The following is a 23,690-nucleotide window of genomic DNA, read 5'->3' as shown; positions in this document are numbered from 1 at the left end:
AATTTTTTTTTAAGTAACTAACACAGAAACTGGTACCAGAGAGAGTGGGCTGTTGGGCTTTGGAGGAATGTGGAAGACTTCGGGGCTTTAGACTCAGAAAGCTACCAATGCACTTCCCACCTGTCATCAAAGCTCTCTATCTGCAGCATCTTCTCATGGATGGAGGCACAAACAAGCAGCTCTGCCCTTGAAGTTCAGTGATGTTGCTCAGCCCCTGAGATGTGCCCAAAGGCCGTCAGTGCAATGAGATTGTGGTGTTCTAAGCAAGGGATGGTTGGCTGGCCCTACTGAACATGCCGGATTTGTTGGAGAACACAGTATACTATATGAGAAGACCTAAGTGTAAATGGGCTCTTGGAATCTCTGGCTTTTGTTTTGGTTTGGTTGTTTTTCCTTATTGCCTTAGGTTGTGTTGTGCTGTGGAAATGACAGCTTGGGAGTAGTGACCTGTACACATAACCTGCTTCTCCAAACTCCGAAACTCACAGTTGTGGAAAGTGATGCAATTGCTAGCAGTTTTATTCAAGTAGTGTAGGTTCACCGGGGTTTTTCTAGAAGGATCCTTCAAGGACGGGTAGGGAGCAAGGCACGTGACTGTTGCCTATAATCCCAGCACTCAGGAAGATGAGGATAAAGGATGAGAGGCTGGAGAGTAGCCTGGGCTACAAAGGAGACCAGGGGAGGTGCAGGTTCAAGGGTCAACCCCCTGCCGTCTGTCCTGCCCACCCCACCCCCATCTCTCATGGAATGATGATGGAGGTGAAGCTGCTGCCTACAGTGATAGCGGAGGATACATAAGGACATAAGAGAAGAGAAGGCATCCAGCGTGATGGAATATTTACATCTCCGTGCTTGTGCCTGAGCCACGGATTATAGGTAGGATGTGATGGCGGAACACGCCCTTTCTTAAATTCAGAAGAGGGAGTTTCCTTTCCTTTTTTTTTAAAAAAAAAAAGATTTATTTATTTGCTTACTTATTTATTATGTATGAGTACACTGTAGCTGTCTTCAGTCACACCAGAAGAGGGCATCAGATCCCATTACAGATGGTTGTGAGCCACCATGTGGTTGCTGGGAATTGAACTCAGGACCTCTGGAAGAGCAGTCAGTGCTCTTAACCACTGAGCCATCTCTGCAGCTCTCTTCTCTTACTTGCTTTGTTTTGTTTTTGAGATCGATTCTTAGTGTGTCCAAACTGTGGTGGAACTCACTCATTAGCCTAGTTTGAATTCACAATCCTCCTGCTTCAGCCTCTCAAGTGACAGGATCGCAGGTATGTACCTGTGGAAGAGCATTGCTGGCTACGGTAAGACCCTTCCAACTGGAGGTTCATATTATGCTAGAAGAGGAAAATAGCTCAAGGACTCTGAGAAGAGTCGTGGCAAATATAAGGCGAAAGAGAATGTTTTCCAAAGAACATAACAATTCCTCGGAGCGATGGATATGGCTGAGAGACTTTAAAGCATATTTATTCTGGAAAGGTTCCGTGAGATCCAAGGGATTGGAGTAAAACAGTTTCAGGAAATTGGGAAGATAATATGGGATATGAATAAAAAGTTCAACATAGGTAGAGTGGTGCAGTGGGATCAGAAAGACTCATCGTCTCCCTGGGCCACAGAGGGGGCAAACACCGTAGAAGTTAAAGAGAATCCAAACAGATTCCAAGCTGTCTCTCAGGTGCAGGTCACTACCCTCGGGCATCTCAAAATACTAACGACAAGCTGAGGCACTAAATATTTAGAAAAATAATCAATGGCACCTATAAGGGTAAGACAGAAGCCTAGAAGACATCTGAGTGTGAGCTGTCAAGTGATCCAGAAGAGACCTTCTGCAATCCAATGACCCATTAATGACAGCAGGAAGGATCACAGGGAAGGAAAGCCATGCTGACTGATAAAGTCACTAGTTGGGATCTTCAGTTGCTACCAGAAGCCAATGTCAAACAGCCTTCACCCAACCGTGTGGGAAGAGAGCTTTCACTGGCCCCAGTGTGAAATGATTCCAGTGGAATGAATGGATTTGCCAAGGAATAGCGACGGGTGGTTTTCTCAGAAGAAATCCTGGGATCGTGGAAGGAAATAAGCTGACTCAGCAGAACGGAGCCGTTTCTTAAGGACGATGCCAATAGCGATCTTTGGACCAAACTGAAGTGGCCGTCAGGAGTCACGCTTGCGGGTCTGCTTTTGGAATACAGATATGCAGATGTTTGTATAAAGATAAAACCCTGGGGTGGGGATTTAGCTCAGTGGCAGACCGCTTGCCTAGCAAGTGCAAGGCCCTGGGTTCGGTCCCCAGCTCCGAAAAAAAAGAAAACAAACAAACAAACAAACAAAAAAGATAAAACCCGAATACCTGAAGATAAAGAGAAAAAGATGAAGAGTGTAGAAAACTTACTCAAAACTTCCCTGACCTTGATAAAAACATGGCTATCTGTGAGGTCGGTTCCAATTTGCTTTCTGTTGTGACAAACACCATGACCGAAAGCAGCGTGGGGAGGAGAGTGTTATTTTACCTTGCAGGTTACAGCTCAAAAGAAGCCAGATCAAGAATCCAAGGCAGACACCCGGAACAGAAACCATGGAAGAGTTGGGTTGCTTGCAGGCCCACTTTCAGATCCCTTTCTTACATAGCCCAGGCCTACCTGCCTAGGGGTGGTATTGTCCAAAGTTTGCTGTGCCCTCCCACATCAGTTATCAATAAATAAGACACTTCACAGACCTGCCCATATGTGGTGGTGTGAATATACTTGGCCCGGGGAGTGGCACTATTAGAAGGTATGGCTTTGTTGGAGTAAATGTGGCCTTGTTAGAGAGAGTGTGCCACTGTGGGTGTGTGGGTTTTTTTTTAAGATTTATTTATTCATTTATTATATATAAGTACACCGTAGCTGTCTTCAGATACAGCAGGAGAGGGCATCAGATCTCTTTACAGTGGTTGTGAGCCACCATGTGGTTGCTGGGAATTGAACTCAGCACCTCTGGAAGAGCAGTCGGGTGCTCTTAACCACTGAGCCATCTCTCCAGCCCCCAGGTGTGTGGGTTTTAAGACCCTCATCCTAGCTCCCTGAAAAACAGTTTGCTCCTGTTTGCTTTCAGAACAAGATATTGAACTCTCAGCTCCTCTGTACCATGCCTACCTGGATGCTGCCAGATTCCTGCCTTGATGATAATGGACTGAACCTCTGAACCTGTAAGCCAGCCCCAGTTAAATGTCATCCTTATAAGAGTTGCCTTGGTTCATGGTGTCTATTCACAGCAGTAAAATCCTAAGACAACACAGGAAGCAATTCCTCAGTTGAGATTCCCTATGTCAAGTTGACAGCTAAGATTAGCCATCGGAATGTCCTGGTTTCATCTCTGTCAATGTGACAAAAATGCCCTGGAAAACAGCAACTATGGGGAAAAGGGAACTTACCTCAGCTTTACAGTTCCAGGTTGCATTCAGTCATTGTGAGAAATCCAAGACAAGAACTTAAAACAGCTAGTCACATGTCACCCACAGTCAAGAGCACAGAGAAATTAGTTCATATATGCTCACTTGATTGCTTGCTAGTGGTTAGATACCTCACCAGGATGGTGCTGGAAAGCTGGCCCTGGAGTCATGACCTTGGGAGACCTGGTGAGCTGACCAACTCAGGTATCATCCAGGTCTAGATTCAGGGCTTTGAGTTGGTCCACCCCAACATCTACCTCATCAGTGAACCCCTAGAGCATTTTAAGGAGCCAGTCTTGCAAAACAAAAACTGCAGGATCTTCATGACACAGGGCAACAATAGGATATCTGAGAGAAATCCGGGTGAGGATCCAGTATTCAGAGTGTAGCAGAAGCCAGAGGCCTTGAACCAGACCAATGACTCACTGCAATGAATATTTGCAAGTAAAGATGTTTGGACAAAAGGGTATAGTGTGTGACACACTGAGACACACCACAACTTCCAAAACAAAGACTTTTTAAATTTTATTTTTTATTTTTTACTTTTTGTTTTCTTTTGAAGGGAGGTTGCAAGGGCAGAGGACAGATATGGAGGGATGGGGAGATGAGTGGGATTGGGGTGCATGATGTGAAATTTAGAATCAATAAAAAGTTTGGAAGGAAGGAAGAAAGAGAGAAAGAAAGATAAAATAAAGGAGGATAGAAAGAAAGAGAGAGGGGGGCATCAGATTGGTCAGGCAGTGGTGGCACATGCCTTTAATCTTAGGACTCAGGAGGCAGAAGCAGGTAGATCTTTATAAGTTCAGGCCAGCCTGGTCTACAGAGCAAGTTTCAAGACAGCCAGAGCTACACAGAGAGACCCTGTCTACAAAAAAGAAGAGGAGAAAAAATAATGAAAAATTAAAAATTAAATCAAACTTTAAAAAAAGGAAAAGGAGGATGAAGAGAAACAGACTGGAAAACAACAATAACCCAACTTTGTGGTGCTTACAAGAAACTCACCTGACTAGTGGTCACACACCTAAATGAAAGTAAAAGGACAGAAAATGATATTCCAAGCAACTGAAAAGTCCAAAGAGAACAGCAATACCTGTATTTATATCTGACAAAATAGATTTTAAAATAAAAACTACACAGAGACAAAATCACTATACAGTGATCACAGCATCAAGTCAGCAACAACCAAAAAAAATATAGAGGATTATAAGCCTATCTGCACCCACTTTTATAAAGCAAATCCTCCAAGACCTAAAGGGAGAGCTGGGATTCAATATAAAAATTATGGGAACTTCAACATCTAACTATCATCAACCAAATAAGTCATTCAACAAACTTCAGAAACAAGGTACAATGTGACATGCCTGTGGTCTCAGCGTTTTGGGTACTGAGGCAGTACAACTGCTTTGAGTGCTCTGAGTTCACCAACTTGAGACCAACCTGAGCAGTGTAGCAAGACATCTTCTCAAAAGAAAGAAGAAAAGAAATAGGAAGGAGAGGAGAAAAAAGAGAGGGAGAGAGGGAAGAAGAAGGAGGGAGAAGGGGAGAGGGAGAGGGAGAAACCTTGTTAATGGAAATATGAAGTTGAGTTTATACAACCATTATAAAGATTAGCATGATGTTTCTCAAAAACAGACAAACCGAGCCCTCCTAATGATCCAGCTATCCTAGGAACATAGACAAGAGAAATGAAGTCAACATCATGGAGGTGCCTTCACAATCACATGTACTGAGTTTCTATTCACAGTAAAATAGGATCAACGTAAGTGCCTGTCTGACCGAGAATACACAAAGAATATGGAGTACATGTTCGTAATGCAATATCATCCAGCTGCAAAGAAGTCCAGTCAGAAAAATGAGGTGGAAGATACTATGTTAAATAACCCACAGGAAGAATAAAAATACTTTGTGTTCTTTGCAGAAGCTTTAAGGAGTCAATCTAAAAATAAAATAGTGCTTGCTGTGGAGGGGAGTGATATAAGGCTGGATTCAATGAGGCAGGTAGATGCATGTATAGAAAGAGATCACAGTGAACTTCATTAATCTGTGCGCTTAACATGTGCTAATTAAAACAGGTTGAGGGGTTTCTGTCTGCTACTTTGTATAGGTTCTCTATATGTAACACAAATTGACTTGGAAATTGCTATGTAACTCAAGCTGGCCTTAAACTTTCCATTCCGTCTGCCTCAACCTCTAAGAGGTGAGGTTATAAGTGTGTCACTGTGCCCAGATTGTGTTCTATTTTTTTTAAAGATATATGTATTTTTATTCTATGTGTGAGAGTGTTTTGCCTGCATGTATGTCTGTGCATCAGGGGCAGTTGGAGGTGTATCTGATCCAGACCTACTGTGTACATGTATAAAACTGTCAAAGATAAATAAAATGAATTTTAAAAAATACATTTAAAATTTCCATTATATGTTCTAAATCCAAGAGCTGTAGAATAAATATATAATTTGCCAACAATGTCTCCTAGTCTGTGGCTTGTCTCTCCGTTTTCATCTTTTAATATTTATTTTTAAAAATGATGAAATCAAATTATTGATAACTTTATAATGCATGCCTTTGGATCATAGTTTTAAAAGTTTTGCTAAACCCGAGGCCACATAGATTTATATTTTCAGAAGAAAACTTAGAGAAAGAAGTTTAGGGTTTTTGGTTCTTTGATGACACCTAGGTTCAGCTCCTGCATTAAGTGGCCGAGTGACTGAGAGTCAGTTTTAGAAAGTGGTCTTCCAAAAAAATCCTTAAGGGTGATTTTTTTTTAAATTTTAGATATATGAATAATTTGCTTTCACTCATGTATGAGCGCCACATTCATGCCTGCTTCCCACATCTGCCAGAAGGAAGTGTCACAGCCACTGGAAGTGAAGTTGCAGACGGTTGAGGGCTGCCGTGAAGTGTCAGGAATTAAACCGAGGCTTAGCAAGAACAACACGTGCTCTTAATGGCTAATCCATCTCTCCAGTCCTGCAGGTGCTTTCTGTCGTTCCAATCACTTCATAAATATACGGGTCTGCTGACACATACCTGTAATCCCAGAGTTGGATAGCTGAGGCAAAAAATCCTGACTTTGAGGCAGCTCAGTCTACATAGTGAAATCCTATCTCAAACATAGAAAATAGCACCTTTAATTAATTTTTTTTTAAAAATCACTTCTGCAGGAGGCCTTCAATTAGCCAGCCCCTGTAATACTAGCTCCCTTGTCTTCTGGAGAGGTGTCCAGGCTCCTGTTCCCCCCCCCCCCGCCCCAGGCAGGCTTGGAGGGATGTGGATATTGGGAGTTTGTGTTAGGAGAGCAGTGGGATACTTGAGGCAACGCTTGGCGGGCCACACTAGAAGAAACATGGAAGACAGTGGTTCTCAGGGTGGTTTGAACTGTGGGGGCCTGGCTCAAGAGGTTTCAGAGGAGAAGAATTTCAGTATGCTGCCTAGAGATCGTTCTTGTGATACTTTTAATGAAGAATGTGGCTGCTTTCTCGCCCCTGTCTGAAGAGTCTGCCTGAAGTTAAAGCGTTGAGATTTAGATTAATTGCTTTGGCAAAGGAAATTAAACAGCCTAGAATAGACTCCGTGTGAAAAGGAGCAAGTTGAGCAAGGAAAAATACAAAACGTATGGTTCAAAGATGGGGATGGGATGGGGGGGAGGGGGTGGGGGAGGGCGAGGACCAGGAAGTGGACCAGAGCTAAATCCTGGGTTCAGAAGATAAAGGTTAAATATTAAAAATATTAAGTAGAATTAAGGGAGTGATGACCTCCGGGCAAGACCCCACCCAACTAAGCTTCCATCTCGTAAAGAATGAGTTGAAGGACAGTTTAGATCCAGGTGTGATGGCACAGGCTCTCCCTCCGTGACTAAGGAAAGCTGCTGGGTCAGGCATGTGGCAGGGATGTCCCTGTGTGGAAGCCCAGAGAGGCCGCTGTGTGAAGCTGTGCAGGTGAAGCCTGGATCGCCTCAAGGCTCCAAGATGTTGGAGATGCCAGAGCCATGGGCTACCTGCTGAGGAGAGCTGCTAACAGGGAGTGGAAATAGCCAACGGAAAGAAGTTTGTTTCAGTCAAGCGCTTTGACATCAAACATGGAGCTGTAGAGTTTGGAGTTTGTCCAGGTAGTTTTTGGTCTCTCTTGGGTCTAATACTTCCTCGTCATGCTACCTTCCTTACAGTTTGGAACAGTAACGTACATCCTGCACCATATTATGTCTGAAGTATATGATCTGTTTTCTTCTCATTTTGATGTTATAGGAGATTACACTTAAGAGAGTTCAAAACAGAGACTTTGGACTTAGAACTTTTAAACAATTTTGAGACTCACATAGACTATGGGTACTTTTTTTTTTTTTGGTTCTTTTTTTTTCGGAGCTGGGGACCGAACCCAGGGCCTTGCGCTTCCTAGGTAAGCGCTCTACCACTGAGCTAAATCCCCAGCCCCGACTATGGGTACTTTTGAAGTTGGCCTGAATGAATTTCTGCTTTATGGAATGGCTACAAGCCTATGGGGTCAGTGAGTGGAATGTGGTGGTTTGAATAGGAATGACCAAAGTGTGGAGCAGAGACTAAAGAAAAGGCCATCCAGCTTGCCCTGGGGATCCATCCCATACACAAACACCAAGCCCAGACACTACTGCAGATGCCAAGGAGTGCTTGCTGACAGGAGCCTGATATAGCTGTCTCCTGAGAGGCTCTGCCAGAACCTTACTGATACAGATGAGAATGCTTGCAGCCAACCATTGGACTGGGCATGGGGTCCCCAATAGAGGAGTTAAGGGAAGGATTGAAGGAGCTGAAGGGGTTTGCAACCTCATAGGAAGAACAATATCAACCAACCAGACACCCCAGAGCTCCCAGGGACTAAACCACCAACCAAAGAGTACACATGAAGGGACACATGCCTCCAGCAGAGGATGGCATTGTCCAGCATCAATAAGAGGAGAGGCCCTTGGTCCTGTGAGGGCTCAATTCCCCAGAGTAGGGGAATGCCAGGGTGGTCAGGTGGGAATGGGTGGGTGGGAGGGGGAAGCATTGTCACAGAAGCAGGGGGAGAGGATGTGGGGGATGGGGAAACCGGGAAAGGGGATATCATTTGAAATGTAAATACTTAAAATATCCAATTTTTTTTTAAAAAGTAAAAGAAGTCAGTGACAGAAAAAAAAAGAATAGGAAGGACCCCCATAGATTCATGTGTTTGAATACTTGGCCCTTAGGAAATAGCCACGGCCTTGTTGGAGGAAGTGTGTCATTTGAGGACGAGCTTTGAGAGCTCCTATGCTCAAGCTATGCCCCGTGTGGCACACAGTCTCGTTCTTCTGCCTGCAGATGTACAACCCTCAGCTCCTTCTCCAGCACTGTGTCTGCCTGCATGCTGCCATGCTCCCTGCCCTGACGATCGCGGAATAAATCTCTAAAACTGTAAGCCAGTCTCAATAAATGTTTCTTTTATAAAAGTGTGGTGGTTGTGGTGTCTATCACAACAATGAGGCCCTAGAAAAGGCAATCATGCGAACTTGGCTTGAAGAGGAAAATAGATTTTCTATGTGCACATATGCAGAAGGGCCTGCCATGTCTAGGTGTGGAATTCTACGTGCACTCATGGTGCCCATTTTCCAGTATTTTAAATTGAAATGTCTTTTATACAAAAAAATCTGAGACCTGTTTCCTGAATTGCAACAGAAACATGTACAAACACCCAAAGAGAAGCAGCGGCATATTTTAAAAGGGAATACGCAAATCACTGTGGGCATCTCTCTCACCGTTGCCAGAACACACATCCAGGGCTCCTGCTGATGATGGGGAAGATTTTCAAAGTCTTTCCACATTTCTGAGGTCCTACACATGATAGACTCTGACTCTAGACTTGTCTTACATATTGCCTTGTTAAATGCGGCTACTTAATGGGGCTGGAGAATCTGTGGGGCCAGAAAAAAAAATGACTCGGCGTGTAAAAGCACTTACCACACAGGCATGATGACCTGAACTCAACCCCCAGATCCCACGGTCAAATGAGAGAAACAACTCCCCAAAACTTGTGGTCTGACCTCCTCCCATGAGCCACGACATCATATTATACATACATGCATCCTATCCATGCAATAATGATGATAATAACTGAGCTGCAGAGATGGTCCAGCAGTTAAAAGTTCTTGCTGCTATTGCAGAAGAGCTGGGTTTGGGTTGGCTCCTTTGATACCTCCTTCTGACTTCTGCAAGCTCTTGCAATCATGTGGTGCACGTGCGTATACTCAAGATCACACACACATATGCACACACACACACACAGCATTAAATAAACATAAATATTTTGAAATAAACTTTAATTTTGAAGAGAGTATCTGAGCTCCCAGATTACCAACAGAGTAGGCGCCTCGCTCAATGATAGCCTCAATTCTTCTCTGTGAACCTTTGTTAAGGAGAAGAACCACACCCATCTACAGCTACCTATGGCAACCTATGTGCAGAAAAGCACAATTCATGGACAGATCCAGCAGACGCAGTGCTTCAGGAGAGCAGACGGACAGATGAACGGACAGCTTATGTACTGCAGTGAACGAAAGCCTCTGCTAAGGCAGGTGGCTGTGAAACCCCTCGGGTGCAACTCGCCAGCCGTGAAAAAGTCGATATAAACGCCTCCTATAATTCTTCCCTGTAAGTCACCCTGTGCTTTAAGAGAGCTCACACCTCCAAGTCTTCCTGTTTCCCCGAAGGCATGGCTAGTGCAGGCCTCTGGGTGGTGCTTTCTCAATTAGAGCTGCTGGCCAATAGACCGAAGTCATGGTTGACACAGTAGCCTTTATTCTTCTGTTCTACTGGCTGAGCCGAGGCTCCTCCTAAGGGACAATAAGGATCTGCATCCAGAGTCATACTGCCTGAGAGTCTTGGACTCCATAGAACCTACTGCCTACTGACAGGAGCCATGAAGTCCCTATTGTCTGCTCTTATGATCATTATGTTCCTGGCCCACTTGGTCACAGGTAAATGCAAACTCTTGGGGAGAAAGAAACATTAGTCAGCCTAGAACAGGATCTTCTACATGAGTCCCTAACGTCGAGTGAGCTGTGAAACAGGGTCTAACTTCCTCAAGGCTCTCCAAGTGCAGCCCTCTCTGTGATCATAGCTTGGGGAAGAGAAAGGAAACCAGGGACCATTTCCAACAGAGGCAGAGGAACTGTGGCATCTAGAGTCCCCCTGTCCTATCGTTTGGGGCCAGTCTTGTTGGCTTCACTTTGAGGACCATGAAGATGTCTCAATGGTATTACTTCTATGTTGGAGCCCTGGTTCCTGATTATACGATTGCGGTGGTAGATGAGGGGAGACAGACAGAGGTGTGGATGTGGGGAGCCATAGGAGGCTGTTTCAGGACAGCTCTGTCTACACAGGCGCTCTCCTTCCTTCGGGCTGGTTGGTTGGTTTTGAGCCAGGCTCCTGCTCTGCAGACCAGGCAAGCCTTGAGCGTCTTGCCTCTCCTTCTGAAGGTCTGGGGTTACAGGTGCGCACTACCACACCCTGCCAGTTGTGCTTTGCCTCATTAGCTTATGTATCTTGAGACAGGGCCTGCTACATGGCCTAATCTTGCTCCAGTTCACCATCTGCCTACCTCTACCTCGCAGGCACTGAGCTTTGAGGCACACGGTACTGCTGTGGCTTTTATTTTAGCTCATTTTTGTGGAGCCGGGGACCACACTCAGAGCTTGCTCTTCTTAGGCTTCTGGCCCTGGGCTACCCCTGCAGCCTTTCTTCACTCTTGATTGACATGCAATTATACATATTTGTAGAGTATAAGATGAAATCTTTATACGGTTCATAGTGAAATGGATCAAATAAAGAGTAGTTAGAATATAGCATCTGTCACCATAGCATCACATAAACATTCACCATAAACATTCATAAACTTTGTAGTGGGAACACTCAAAACCCTCTCCACACTGCATCGATACACCCGGCACATCGTCATCAAACACAGTTCTCCTACCGGATGACAGTATACGGTCTGCTTGTCTGTGACTCTATCGCTTATAGCCACAAAACCTGAACAAAAACCAAGAAGTGTTTTAGAAATAAAGAAAGGGGTTGGGGATTTAACTCAGTGGTAGAGCGCTTGCCTAGTGAGCGCAAGGGCCTGGGTTCAGTCCCCAGCTCCGGAAAAAAAAAAAGAAAAAAGAAAAAAGGAAATAAAGAAACCTGGCAACCCTTTATCTCGACTAACAATTCCAAACATTATGACCAGCTGACACACATCTGTAGCCTGCTTCCTGCCCTTGGTTCTTGATTGGCATGTATTAGTTGTACAGAATAATTTGGCCTTCTGAATTCCCAGATTAACTGAATGGTAAACTGTGGTACAGACTCTCCTCTGAACAGAATGCAACGAGGCGGGGTATGTGCATACGTAGGCTCAGCTGTGCAGATTGCTTGTGCCAAAGAGAACAATACGTGGTAAACAATCACAGAGGAGGGGGAGAGCTGGATGCGGGAGGCTGCTCTATAAGTTTTTGGAAGTTCTGACTCAGTCCAAGGCTGTTTTCTCTACATCAGTTTTAATTTTCCTATGTCATTTCCTTACATTTTTCTGCCGTTTTAGAGACATCCACTTGGAGAGCCCCCTCCTGTGCGACTATGGCGGTTTGTAATGTGTGTAGATCATTGTAAAAAAAAAAAAAAAAAAAAAAAAAAAAAAAAAAACCAGCACACAACCTGACTGACGTGTCACCGGGAACCTCTCCGATCCTATAGGCATATAGTGGAAGTTCCATTGCTCTGTCCGAGAGTGTCATTTCTCTGACATTACCCGGCATGCCTGCTGCTAATGGGAATAGATTACGTGGGTTTGCACCTCTTTACTTTTCTGCCTCAGATTTCCGACAGGTGTTAGAAGGCATTTTCTATTAATATCATTTAAATATCTTATAAATAAGTTTAGAACTTTTATCTAAGACACGGAACTTTCTTTTTGCGGGGCATGGCTCAGGTCCTCAGAGGAAACTGAGCAGCTGGTAAGATCCATGACCAGTGACTGATTTAATGGAGCAAGGAGCCGCTCCAGTCACTGACTGTCAACCACACACATCCATCCACTGCACCTCTTGTCTCTGTCTCGGGCTGTTTTTCTCCACTAGCTGGCTGCTTTGCTGCCCCCACTCTCCTAGACTTTGCCTTCTTAGTCATTGCGCTATTCCCAAAATCTCGCCAAGTTCTTTGTATTGACCTCAGGAATGAGTTAAGCCACCAAAAGTGAGGTAGGGACTAGCCTCAGAGTCTCTTTCAGATCCTTACACATTCCCACACACGGTGTAGTAGCTCACAGTTATATATGATGTGGACGTACACACAGGTACCCCTGGGAGGAGGCTCCCTGATGTGCTGTTGGAGGCTGTACAGAACTGCTCTGTCTACACAGGCGTCCTCCTTTCTTCAGGTTGGTTGGTTGGTGGGTTTTGAGTCAGGCTCCTACTCTGCAGACCAGGCAAGCCTTGAGGGTCACTCCTGTAATCTCAGTACTCAGGAGGCTGAGGCAGGCTAGCTTGAGCTACATAGTGAAATGTCCCAAACAACAATAACAAAAACCATAGAATGCACTTATAGTTCAGTACACATAGAGGTATATACAGAAAGATATACACATAGGTATATACAGAAAGAGATAGGTATAGCGTTTAGTTATATAAATATGTAAGAAATTTTTATGCTGATCCTTCCAAAATGGTCTACACTTTAGATTTATTTTTTATTTCATGTTTGAGTGTTTGCTTGTATGCATGAGGACTACCAGGGTGCAGTACCCATAGCAACCAGAAGAGGGTGTCAGATCCCCTGGAACTGGAGGTCGAGGTGACCTGCCATGTGGCTATTGGAAACTAAACTCTGGTTCTCTTCAAGAGCAGCGCTGAGCCATCTCTCCAGACCTTTAAGTGTCTGCTTCTAACAAGACAATATGTAAGACAAGTCTAGAGTCAGATTCTATCATGTGTAGGACCTCAGAAATGTGGAAAGACTTTGAAAATCTCCCCCATCATCAGCAGGAGCCCTGGATTTTGTTCTGGCAACGGTGAGAGAGATGCCCACAATGATTTGCGTATTCCCTTTTAAAATATGCCGCTGCTTCTCTTTGGGTGTTTGTACATGTTTTTGTTACATTTCGAGAAACAGGTTTCAGATTTTCTGGATTAAAAACAATTCCCGTTTAAAATACTGGAAAAGGGGCACTGTGAGTGCGTACAGAATTCTACCCCTAGAAATGACGGGTCCTTCTGCATATGTGCACATAGAAAATCTAATTTACTTTTCAGAGAGAGTTTATATGATTAAGAAAAATAGAACAGCAATTGGCGAGAGCCTAGGAGAAACAGCGCTCAGAAGGCAGGAGTTGCTCTTGGGTTTTTGTTTGTTTGTTGAGACAGGCTCTCTCTAGATATAACCCGTGCTGTCCTGGAACTTCTGTAGTCCAGACTAGCCTAGAACTCACAACTCACAGAGATCTGTCTGTCTCTGCCTTTGCCTCTGAGTACTGGGCTTAAAGGCACTGGCCACCAACCCATGCCTGGACATGGTTTTACCTATGTCTGTTCAGGTCCCAGTTTGATGGCTTTCTTCTCTCTCTACAGGTAACTGGTACGTTCGAAAGTGTGCAAACAAATTGGGCACCTGTAGGAAGACGTGCAGAAAAGGGGAGTACCAGACAGACCCTGCAACGGGGAAATGCTCCATAGGAAAACTGTGCTGTATTCTGGACCTCAAACTTGCTGGTCAATGTGGGGGCGCAGATGGAAACCAAGCTGCTGCGGGGACACAGGCGGCAGGGGGGACACGGGCGGCAGGGGGAACACAGGGAACAGGGGGAACTGGGGCCACAGGTGCAGCGGCCACCACTGCTGCACCCTGAACGCTGCTGCCTCTTGTCTTATGACCTAATATCCCTGATTGATTAAAGCAAAGAGGCCTAAACCAGTGTTGGTTTCCTCTCTACATCCTTTTCCCACAATGCCTTTCAGCCACCGCACCTTGTCTCCTCACTGTGGCGATTCCAGGTTGGGGATCCAAATTAGAGAGAGATGGGGTATAAGAGGGGTTAGACTCCAAACCCCATGGAGGACTGAGAAATAGAAGCCTGGCATCTTAAACACCAAGTACAGACCTTCAGTATGTCCTGACCAGGGGTGTTAGGGAAGAACGATGCAGATGCTGGGCCTCACGAGCCTTCCTGACCCAGGGTGTTCCAGCATGCAAAGGCATGGGGGACCGGCTAATTGAAGCCCTCCTGAGGAAAAGATTTTCTATGGATCAAAGGCAATATTTTCTTTGTTTGATATAGGATCTCACTATGTAGACCGAACCAGCCTAAAACGAGTTTTCTCTGTCTCCGCCCTCCGAAAGCTAGGATTTCAGGCCTGTCTCTCCAGTGATTGGAACTACAGAAAAAAAAAAAAGTGCCTGCAGGGCCTGGAGGGATGGTTCAGCATTTCTCTTGCAGTTCAGTTCCCAGCACCCGTACATGGGGGCTAACAACTTTCTGTGACTCCTTTTCAAGTGGCTCTGACTCTGTCTTCTAGCCTCTGTGGAACCAGGCACTAAAAGGGTGCCCATATATAAATGCAAGCCAAACACCCATACATATAAAATATTTTTTAAAAGAATTACCTGAAGAATTCTTTGAAGAGTCCTTCCGTTTGACTTCCTGCACTAATCCAGGTCCTGATACAGTAGCCTCACTTAACAAAAGAACAATTTCTGAGCATTAGGGACCTGAGACACTGTGGCGTTGTCTAATCATTTCCTGTCCCTTGGGAATCCTGAAGTTTGGGTTTCAGCTTAGGTAGGAAGAGATACCAAGGAGTGAGCAAGGTACTCGCCTTGAGTAACGGGGTTTCCTAAGCGCTCTGTGTGACCAACAGGGTGCATACCTGGGAGCATCCTAGCGTACTCCTCAGCAACGGCTGGAGAGAGCCGGAAGCAGGGTCTACCTGCAGTGGTCATGTTCTGATTCCTTGAGGATGACAGGATGGGACTGAGCATGCTCCCATCTCGTCACACTAAAACATACTTCTAACTTTAAAGGGAGAGGGAGCGAGGAAGAGTCTCGGTAGAAGCACTCGCTACAGATGCATGAGCTCCAGTCCCCAGGATCCATATAAAGTGCTGAGGCGAGCACAGTCATGCTTGCAACCCAGCGTGGTGGGGAGCAGAGGCAGGAGGATTGCCTCCTTGGGCCTTGGGTTCAGGGAGAGACCCTAACAACAAGGAATAAGATATAAATGACAGACTCGGTGTCCTCTAGCCTCCACATGGGCACATAGGCACTGTGACCACACACACACACACACACACACACACACACACACACACACACACACACACACACGAGATTTGTTTATGCTCTGACCTCCTAAGAAACCAAAGGTTTGCTGCAGATGCCTAAGAGTGGAGAAAAACAATGCTGGCACAATGGTCATCTCCAATATCGATGAGTCTGTGGGCACTGTTAGTGTATAGTGGTTTTCCTTCACTTGAGCCTGGTCCAGTGACTAACAGATCCAGATGCGTCCTGTCCTCCCTAATGCATGTTCCCTGGGGTTATTACTGAAGCATCACATGGTTTGCTCTGTGCTCCTTTCCCACATAAAGATCCTTCTCCTACAGTGTTAGCTAAAGTCATTCTTGAAATACAAGTCTAGGGCTGGAAAGATGGCTCAGTGGTTAAGGGCACCGACTATTCTTCCAGAGGTCCTGAGTTCAAATCCCAGCAACCATATGATGGCTCACAACCATCTGTAATGAGATCTAATGCCCTCTTCTGGTGTGTTTGAAGATAGCTATAGTGTACTTATATATAATAAATAAATAGATCTTTTAAAAAGAAAAAGAAGGGGCTGGGGATTTAGCTCAGTGGTAGAGCGCTTACCTAGGAAGCGCAAGGCCCTGGGTTCAGTCCCCAGCTCCGAAAAAAAGAACCAAAAAAAAAAAAAGAAAAAGAAAAAAAAAGAAATGCAAGTCTAACCACTAATCCCCCTCTGGTGTCTTTGCCCAAAATATCCCAACCAACTTTCCAGCCCCACCTCCTCACCCACTGTGCTCGAAACCTCCATGGCTCCTGCAGTTCTTCTTCCTAGTCCTCTCCATAGAGCAGCGCGAGTTCGAACGCACGCCTCACCTTGGGATTCATTTGAACTCACTGGATTGCTACTGGCTTCATCTCTTTCCACTTAGCCCTGCCTGGGGTGGAGGGGGAAGGTTCTTGTCACTCTTATGGAACTCTGCCACTTCTGAGGCTCCATCACCGTAATTAGTCTGCAAGTTTATACCATCGTATATACTGTATCTGACCATGACATTTGTTTAATAATGGGAACCATGTTTTTCTCTTGTCATCCCCTAACTAGAGTTGGTACTAACTTTTTTTCTAATTTTTAAAATTATGTGTATGCACAGGTAAGTTTGGATATCAGAAGAGTCCAGAAAAAAAAGGTGCCAGATTCCTTGGAGCTGCGGTTTCCAGCGTTTGTGAGCTGCCTGACGTGGGTGCTGGGAACTGAACTTGGGCCTTCTTCACCAGAAATGTGCACTTTAATGACTTGGCCATCTCTCCCATCCTTAAAGATTGCGTTTTTATAACTCATTTATTTTTAGCTGTGTGCCTGTATATGTGTGAATGACTGTGCTTGCCCACCGATGACAGAAGAGGGTCAGGGTTCCTGGAATTGAAGTTACGAGCAGTTGTGAACCATCCAACCCCGGTGCTGGGAACCAAATTCAAGTCTTCTGGAAGAGCTGTGTATTGTTCAGGATTCGCTAGAGCAACAGAACTGATAGAACGAATCTACTTATCAAAAGTAGAGTGGATTACATGCCAGCGATGGCTACCTCCCGGTGGGAAATTCAAGGACCTGATAGTTGTTTGGTCCATGAGGCTGGCTGCTCTTCAGACAGCGTTGGAATCCCAGGAAGGCCTGCCTCAGTGGCAAGGGAGATGGACTGGCCCTCAAGATGGAGGGCAAGAAAGCAAGAGGCAGAAGTTTCCGTGTCCTTTTATGTGGGCTGACACCAGAAGCTGTGACCTAGATCTCCTGGGGCTCTCCCCACCTCAAATGATGGAAATTGAGTATAGATTTCCCCCACCTTAAATAACCCAATCAAGAAAAACCCCTCACGGGCCTGCCCGGCTGCTTGGGCTTTCACTGATGACAGTTGTAGTCGGGTTGACAAGCAAGATGAGTCATCACACGCAGTCCATCCTCTCGGCCTCTGTACCAACTCTTCAGACCCAAGGGTTCTGAATTAAGTCTTCCTGATGAAGTAAATTGCGGTTCTTCATTGCCCCGAGGGTCAGGGGTGTGACTGAAAGCTTACTTTGAGTTATTCCAGATCTCCCCCTGGGAAAGAAGCTTCCGTGTCCTTCTCATGACACAGCTATGCCCATGTCAGTACATGTGTACCAACGGGTAAGGCTCCTCTGCCCATGGCTGTCTTTGTGAGTAGAACTCATAAACTCACCCAACAGGGTGGGCGATGGGAACAGGGAAGGGCAGTAGGGAAAGAAAGCGTGTGAGCTTTGAAGATCATACATGTCTAGTGTCAGTTCTCTGTCACATCAGGTGTCTCTTTTAGACTAGAGTTCTAGACCCCGTCTCTGGACACGTCCTTTTGAACATGAAAACTACTTGCTCCTACTGAAGGCATGTTGAGAATTACAGGAGTGGCGCATTAAGTATATTGCAGGGACTCGGTTACAGCAAGTCGCTCGTTCCTGGATGAGGGTTGACAAGAACTTTACTGATAGCCCTGCCTGTTGGACCGTGGCTGCCCCTCGTGGGCACGTGTGAATGTTTCGCCTGCCGGGCAATGCATTACCGTGCAGAGAGTGTGAGAGGTGAGAGCCGTGGGCTCTCTTTGAACGGCCAGGTGCTCTTGTAAAGCTCTTGGGGGCACTCGATGTGCTTGCTCCTTAGTAATTAAGTGGATCACTGCCTCAAAAAGTACCTTAGGCCTGGGATCACTTTGACTGTAGGTAGCGACTCTAGGCTAAGGACTAAGACAGTCTCTTGCCTTCTTGCCTCGCATCTCGTTCTTCCTCATCCCATGCTTGAACTTAAGCAACGAATTGCCTTTGCTGCTGTGGTAAAAGCCCTGAAGAAACTAGCAGTAGAACGGACAAACCTCAATGCAATAAAAGCTATCCATGATAATTCTATAGCCAACATTATGGGGTGGGGGTGAGAGCATTACTCCTAAAACCTAAAGGCAGTTACAGGAGCCTACTACCTCCGTTCCTACTCAGTATGGGGTTTGGAATGTTAACCAAAGCAATAAGACAAGAAAAAGCAGTAATAAATACAAGTGGCATGGTGGGGGATGGGATGCTGGAGGAGATGTCTTGGCAGCTAGCAGAGGACTTAGGCCTGAGTCCCCAGTACTCACGTAGTGGTTCCCAACCATCTGTAACTGCAGTTCCAGGGGACCTGTTGCCCTCTTCTGACTACTGCCGATACCAAACACACCCACGTATACATACATACATGCATACACTCACACATAAGATAAAATAAATAATGTTTAAAGGCTTCAAAGAAGACAAATAGGACAGGAAGAAAACAAGTTATCTATATTTGTACTCTACAATGTAAAAAAAACCTATTCCAACAGAGTTGAACATGTCCAAGAATGAGAAGGGCAGCCCAGCTATCACAATGATATGGAAACCAAAAGAAGCACCAGGCCAGCAGAAGTGTGTGCTGCTGAGGGTAGGCAGGGTGAGGAGACCTTCCAGGGGAAGTTACCTGACTGGTGACAGGAAAACGATTCATACCTATGGTGAAACTCAAGAACATTGTGTCTGAGTTAAAGGATGCAGTTAGGATTTCTCACCCCATGTTTCAGAGCTGGGCCAGTGGGAGAGACGTAGTGTCCAGGAAGCATTAGGAGCAGGCGAATTACTAGGGTGCTGCTGGAGCAGGGTACCAAAGCACCCACTGGACAATGCAAGCCTTTGACTTTCCCAGGCACCACCTGATGCTTTTACTTGTTTGCGTGCTGGAGGGAGGCCCAGATCCAGGCCAGGACTCTATGAATGGTCTCATTAAATTTAAAGGCTGAGCTCATCTGATTAGTCAGGACTCGTTAGGTTGCTCTTGAGATGACTTCGTCCCCTAATCCCCCCAGACCTCTTCAGCCTTCCCACACCTAGTGCACCACCTGCAGTCTCAAGTTGATCTGGGTTCTTTCTGCACAATAACTATACAACATGAGACATGCTAGGATCTCCCTGTGCGTGGACACCGCAGGAAGATTTGCAGAGACAGAAAACATCAGGTGCTGTTGTCTAAATGGGAGATCCTTCCATCTCAGCACCACAGGCCTGTGTGTCTGAAATCTGTGTCAACTAGATATTCTAATTGCTAGTGAAAGAGAAGATGGGAATCACATGGAAAGGAGTCCAGATTGCACCCTAAGCTAATTAAAAGCTGTTATCCCGTGTGTGTGTGTGTGTGTGTGTGTGTGTGTGTGTGTGTGCATCCGTGTCTGTGTCTGTGTCTGTGGCTATGTGTGTGTGACTGTGTGTGTGTGTCTCTGTGTGGCTATGTGTGTGTATCTGTGTGTGTGTGTGGTGTCTGTGTTTCTGTGTGTGTCTCTATATGAGTGTGTGTCTGTGTCTGTCTCTGTGTGTATATGTGTCTGTGTGTGTGTGTGTGTGTATCTGTGTGTGTCTGTGTGTGTTCTCATAGCTTCTTGGAGACATAAAAAGTTTCACTACGGAGTGTTGGGGCAAACATGGATGACACACAAAGGAGTTGCTTGTTACCAAGCCTTACAATCTGATTTCCATCTCTGGAAACCCAAAAAGTGGAGAGAACTGACTCCCTAAAGTTGTCCTCTGACCTCCACACACACACACACACACAACACGTGCATGTCATGACACATACACAAGTATGCATGTACAAGCACACAGACTTAAATGTCCAAAGTTATTTTTAATTTTTTTTATATGAAGAGAAATATTTGAAATCTGTGAAATATCATCTTGGCTAGAGAGTGGAGTGTTCACTTAATCTCTATGTCCCCATTTCACAGGTAAAACACAAGCAACGCCACAGCTCATCCTCCACATTTAAAATATCCAGACAAGGAGTGGATACAGGCAAAAGTGTTGAACTTTATTGGGTGCAGAATCAAGTTCACAGAAAGAAAGAGACAAGTCGGAAGCAGCCCACTGGATTCCACAGGGCTTCAGAGGACAACGGCCTTCAGGAATAAGTGGTTCCTTCAGATAGTGATGGTATAGTACGTGATGGTGGGCAGGACCATATAGTCTTGTACTTTTGACTTATCTCTGGGTTCCATTGGCTGCTCGACGACGGTGTCTTTCTTGTGCCTTTTGTTCTCCAGCTCGTTAACACAGCAGTATTTCCCATGCAGGCATCCCATCTCCGATATCTCCACTAGTCTGCATCGCTTCCTGCAGTAGCCTGCTACGTTGCTGAAACAGCGTTTAGGTTGCACACTGTCTGAACATAGGAAAGAACATCGATTGGGGTTAGTTTCTGAGGGGAGGCAGAAGATGCAGGTGAGTTCACACTCACAGCGAGGGACAGCAGACGCCACCCTCTCTCAACACCATCTCCATCTCAGAAGGAAACGTTATGCTGGTACAAGGAAACTCAGAACAGCCAAACCAAGGACATTCGAGGGTCTGGACTGATGGCTCAGCAGCTAAGAGTGCTTGCTGCTCTTGCAAAGGGTCCACGTTTGGTTCCCAGCACCCACATGGTGGTTCAGAGCTATCTGTAATGTTCCAAGAGGCTCGACACCCTCTCCTGACCTCTCTGGGCACTAGACACACATGTGCACACTGGATGCACATGTAGCATACGTACATATATGCTAGCAGATCAATTGTACACACAAGATTAATCTTTACTTTAAAGAAAGGACATTTTACTCCTGACCAATACCTTACAGATACCTGTCGGGGGAGAGAGAGAGAGAGAGGATCTAACTCCTCAGCCTGAGCACACACATGCAACCTCAAATACAATTCCCACATATACAATAATAATCAAACAAAGTCAATTTTTCACATGGGTTCAGGGGACCAAGCTCAGATTCTGACTCTTGCGCAGCAAACACTCTCACTTGCTGAACCATCTTCTTAGCAATTTTATTTTTAATTTAAAAGGAAATCACAGGTCAGGAGAGATGTCTCAGGAGCTAAAAAAAAAAAAAAGTGTGGCTGTGCAGCATTCGAGTTCAAATCTCCTGCACTCATATAAAAGACAGGTATGGCTCTGCATGTCACCCCAGGAGGATAGAGGGGGACAAGGTAAAAACAACAGAGCTATAAGGCTTGCTGGCTGCCAGCCTAGCTCCAGGTTCAGTAAGAGATTCAGTCTCAAGGGAGTGAGGCAGAGAACGGTAGAGCAGACACCCACTATCCTCCTCTGGACTCAGAGTGGGTGGGTGGATATTCACAACACGCATACCACACACACACACACACACACACACACACACAACATCACAAACTCTCTCACGGACATACAAAGCAGCACAGACACACACACACACACACAACATCACAAACTCTCTCACGGACATACAAAGCAGCACAGACACACACACACACACACACACACAACATCACAAACTCTCTCACGGACATACAAAGCAGCACAGACACACACACACACACACAGAGAGCATCATAGACTTCCCCCTCTCTCTGTCTCTCTCTCTTATACACACACACACACACCTCATACACACAACATCACAGACAAGCACAGCATCATAGACTCTCTCTCTCTCTCTCTCTCTCTCTCTCACTCACATGCACACACGCACACATACACACACATCTTTTGTGTTTCACACTGTAGGCTGCAGGCGTCACCCTTGCCAAAACCTCCTGAGCCACATTCGCTCCCGAAAACTCCTCCTCCCCATCTCAGACAAATTCTCCAGAACCTGGCTGAACTCTCTCTCACTTTCTTCTTCAACTCAGAACCATGTCTTGCCTTTTGGGCAGGCACAATTGTTGGCTACCTTCTCTGGAGACCCCAACCAGGCCCTGTTCAGAGGCATGCACTGCGGTCCTAAAACTCTCTGTCTGCATCTTAATTTCCCCTTTCTACACAAAACCAGAAAAGCCTCCCGAATAAATGTGGATAACAAAGATGTTTTCTCCCTGTTACAAACTTTGTGAAGTGGCAGCACCCTCAAAGATGAGAACGATGATGCGCTTTGAGGGATATGAAAACACAATATGGCTTCTTGCAAGCAAGGCAGAAGGGAATCCTTGATTTCTGGCCTCCGTCTGCCAGTGCGAGGTTTCACATCTTTGCACCTAAGCTAAACATGTGATAGTCACACGCCAGAGGTTCAAAAGGAGTGATTCCCTCGGTTAATTAACTACTTAATGATGGAGAACGACTTTCGCTGTGTGCTGCTCACGTCTCTCTGCAGTAGCCCGAGCTGAAAATGATTGATTAGAAACAGGCATGGCCACAGTTCTCAGGTAAAAGCTGCTCGGCATCATAAAGATGAGTCAAGATGATGGGCCAAGGGGTTGGGGATTTAGCTCAGTGGTAGAGCGCTTGCCTAGCAAGCGCAAGGCCCTGGGTTCGGCCCCCAGCTCCGAAAAAAAGAAAAGAAAAAAAAAAAGATGATGGGCCAACTGGTACCTTCACCAACGATGCCCCTGGCCTCATGGCTGGCTCTCTTCTAAGGCGCCCAGGAGAATAGGCACTACTGATGGTACTGGACAGCCGCTGGCAATCTTAACTGCCCGTTATTGCCAGCACCAGTGTCCCCCACTTCACGGTACATTTGGACAAGTTACCTGCAAGTACCACAAACAGCAAAATAAGGAGAAGCTGAGGCAGCTTCATGTTCACAGATCCTCCAGAGGCAGCAGGGTATCCTGTGGTGTGCCACAGCCCAGAGCACCGCCAGCATCCCAAGTTTTGGTTTTAACTCACATGGACAGACAGGGAGTCCAGTCCCACCTACATTCCCAAATTTGAAATCCACAGTCACACCATGTTCCAACGTCTCCCGCCTACTCCCTTTCTCTCAGGATGTGAGCCCCTGCTTGTGCTTTCTCCGCCTGGCTGTCAGCCCACTTGGGTCAGATTTGGTCGACTAAACTCCCTGGTTTGGACCGGCCATCCCTGGTTTATACCCGCCATTGCCTCTCACTCATAAAGTCAACCTGGAACGGCACACAGCATTGGGTTGGAATACACAGAAGACTAAAGGTGAGACGTCCAACAAAACGAC

At 45.7% G+C, this 23,690-nt stretch overlaps 2 protein-coding genes across 2 annotated transcripts; one reads left to right on the top strand and one right to left on the bottom strand.

Annotated features, from left to right (window-relative positions):
• The first annotated feature begins 10,080 nt into the window (after nt 1-10,080).
• On the top strand, nt 10,081-14,360 carry Defb22 (defensin beta 22). The gene is made up of 2 exons (NM_134391.1): nt 10,081-10,396; nt 14,024-14,360. The coding sequence occupies exons 1-2, from the start codon at nt 10,339-10,341 to the stop codon at nt 14,299-14,301; spliced, it is 336 nt and encodes a 111-aa protein (NP_599218.1). The 5' UTR covers nt 10,081-10,338; the 3' UTR covers nt 14,302-14,360.
• A 6,185-nt stretch (nt 14,361-20,545) lies between these two features.
• Defb20 (defensin beta 20) lies at nt 20,546-23,345 on the bottom strand. Its single transcript, NM_001037517.2, has 2 exons — nt 23,251-23,345; nt 20,546-20,917 (listed from the first exon to the last, which is right to left on the bottom strand). Exons 1-2 carry the CDS (start codon nt 23,297-23,299, stop codon nt 20,676-20,678), a joined length of 291 nt encoding a protein of 96 aa, NP_001032606.1. The 5' UTR covers nt 23,300-23,345; the 3' UTR covers nt 20,546-20,675.
• Nucleotides 23,346-23,690: the final 345 nt, after the last annotated feature.

Source organism: Rattus norvegicus, chromosome 3 (genome assembly GCF_036323735.1).
Source record: "Rattus norvegicus strain BN/NHsdMcwi chromosome 3, GRCr8, whole genome shotgun sequence".
NCBI classification, from domain to species: domain Eukaryota; kingdom Metazoa; phylum Chordata; class Mammalia; order Rodentia; family Muridae; genus Rattus; species Rattus norvegicus.
Note: the sequence above shows the minus strand (reverse complement) of the source record. Positions and strands in the feature narration are given on the sequence as shown.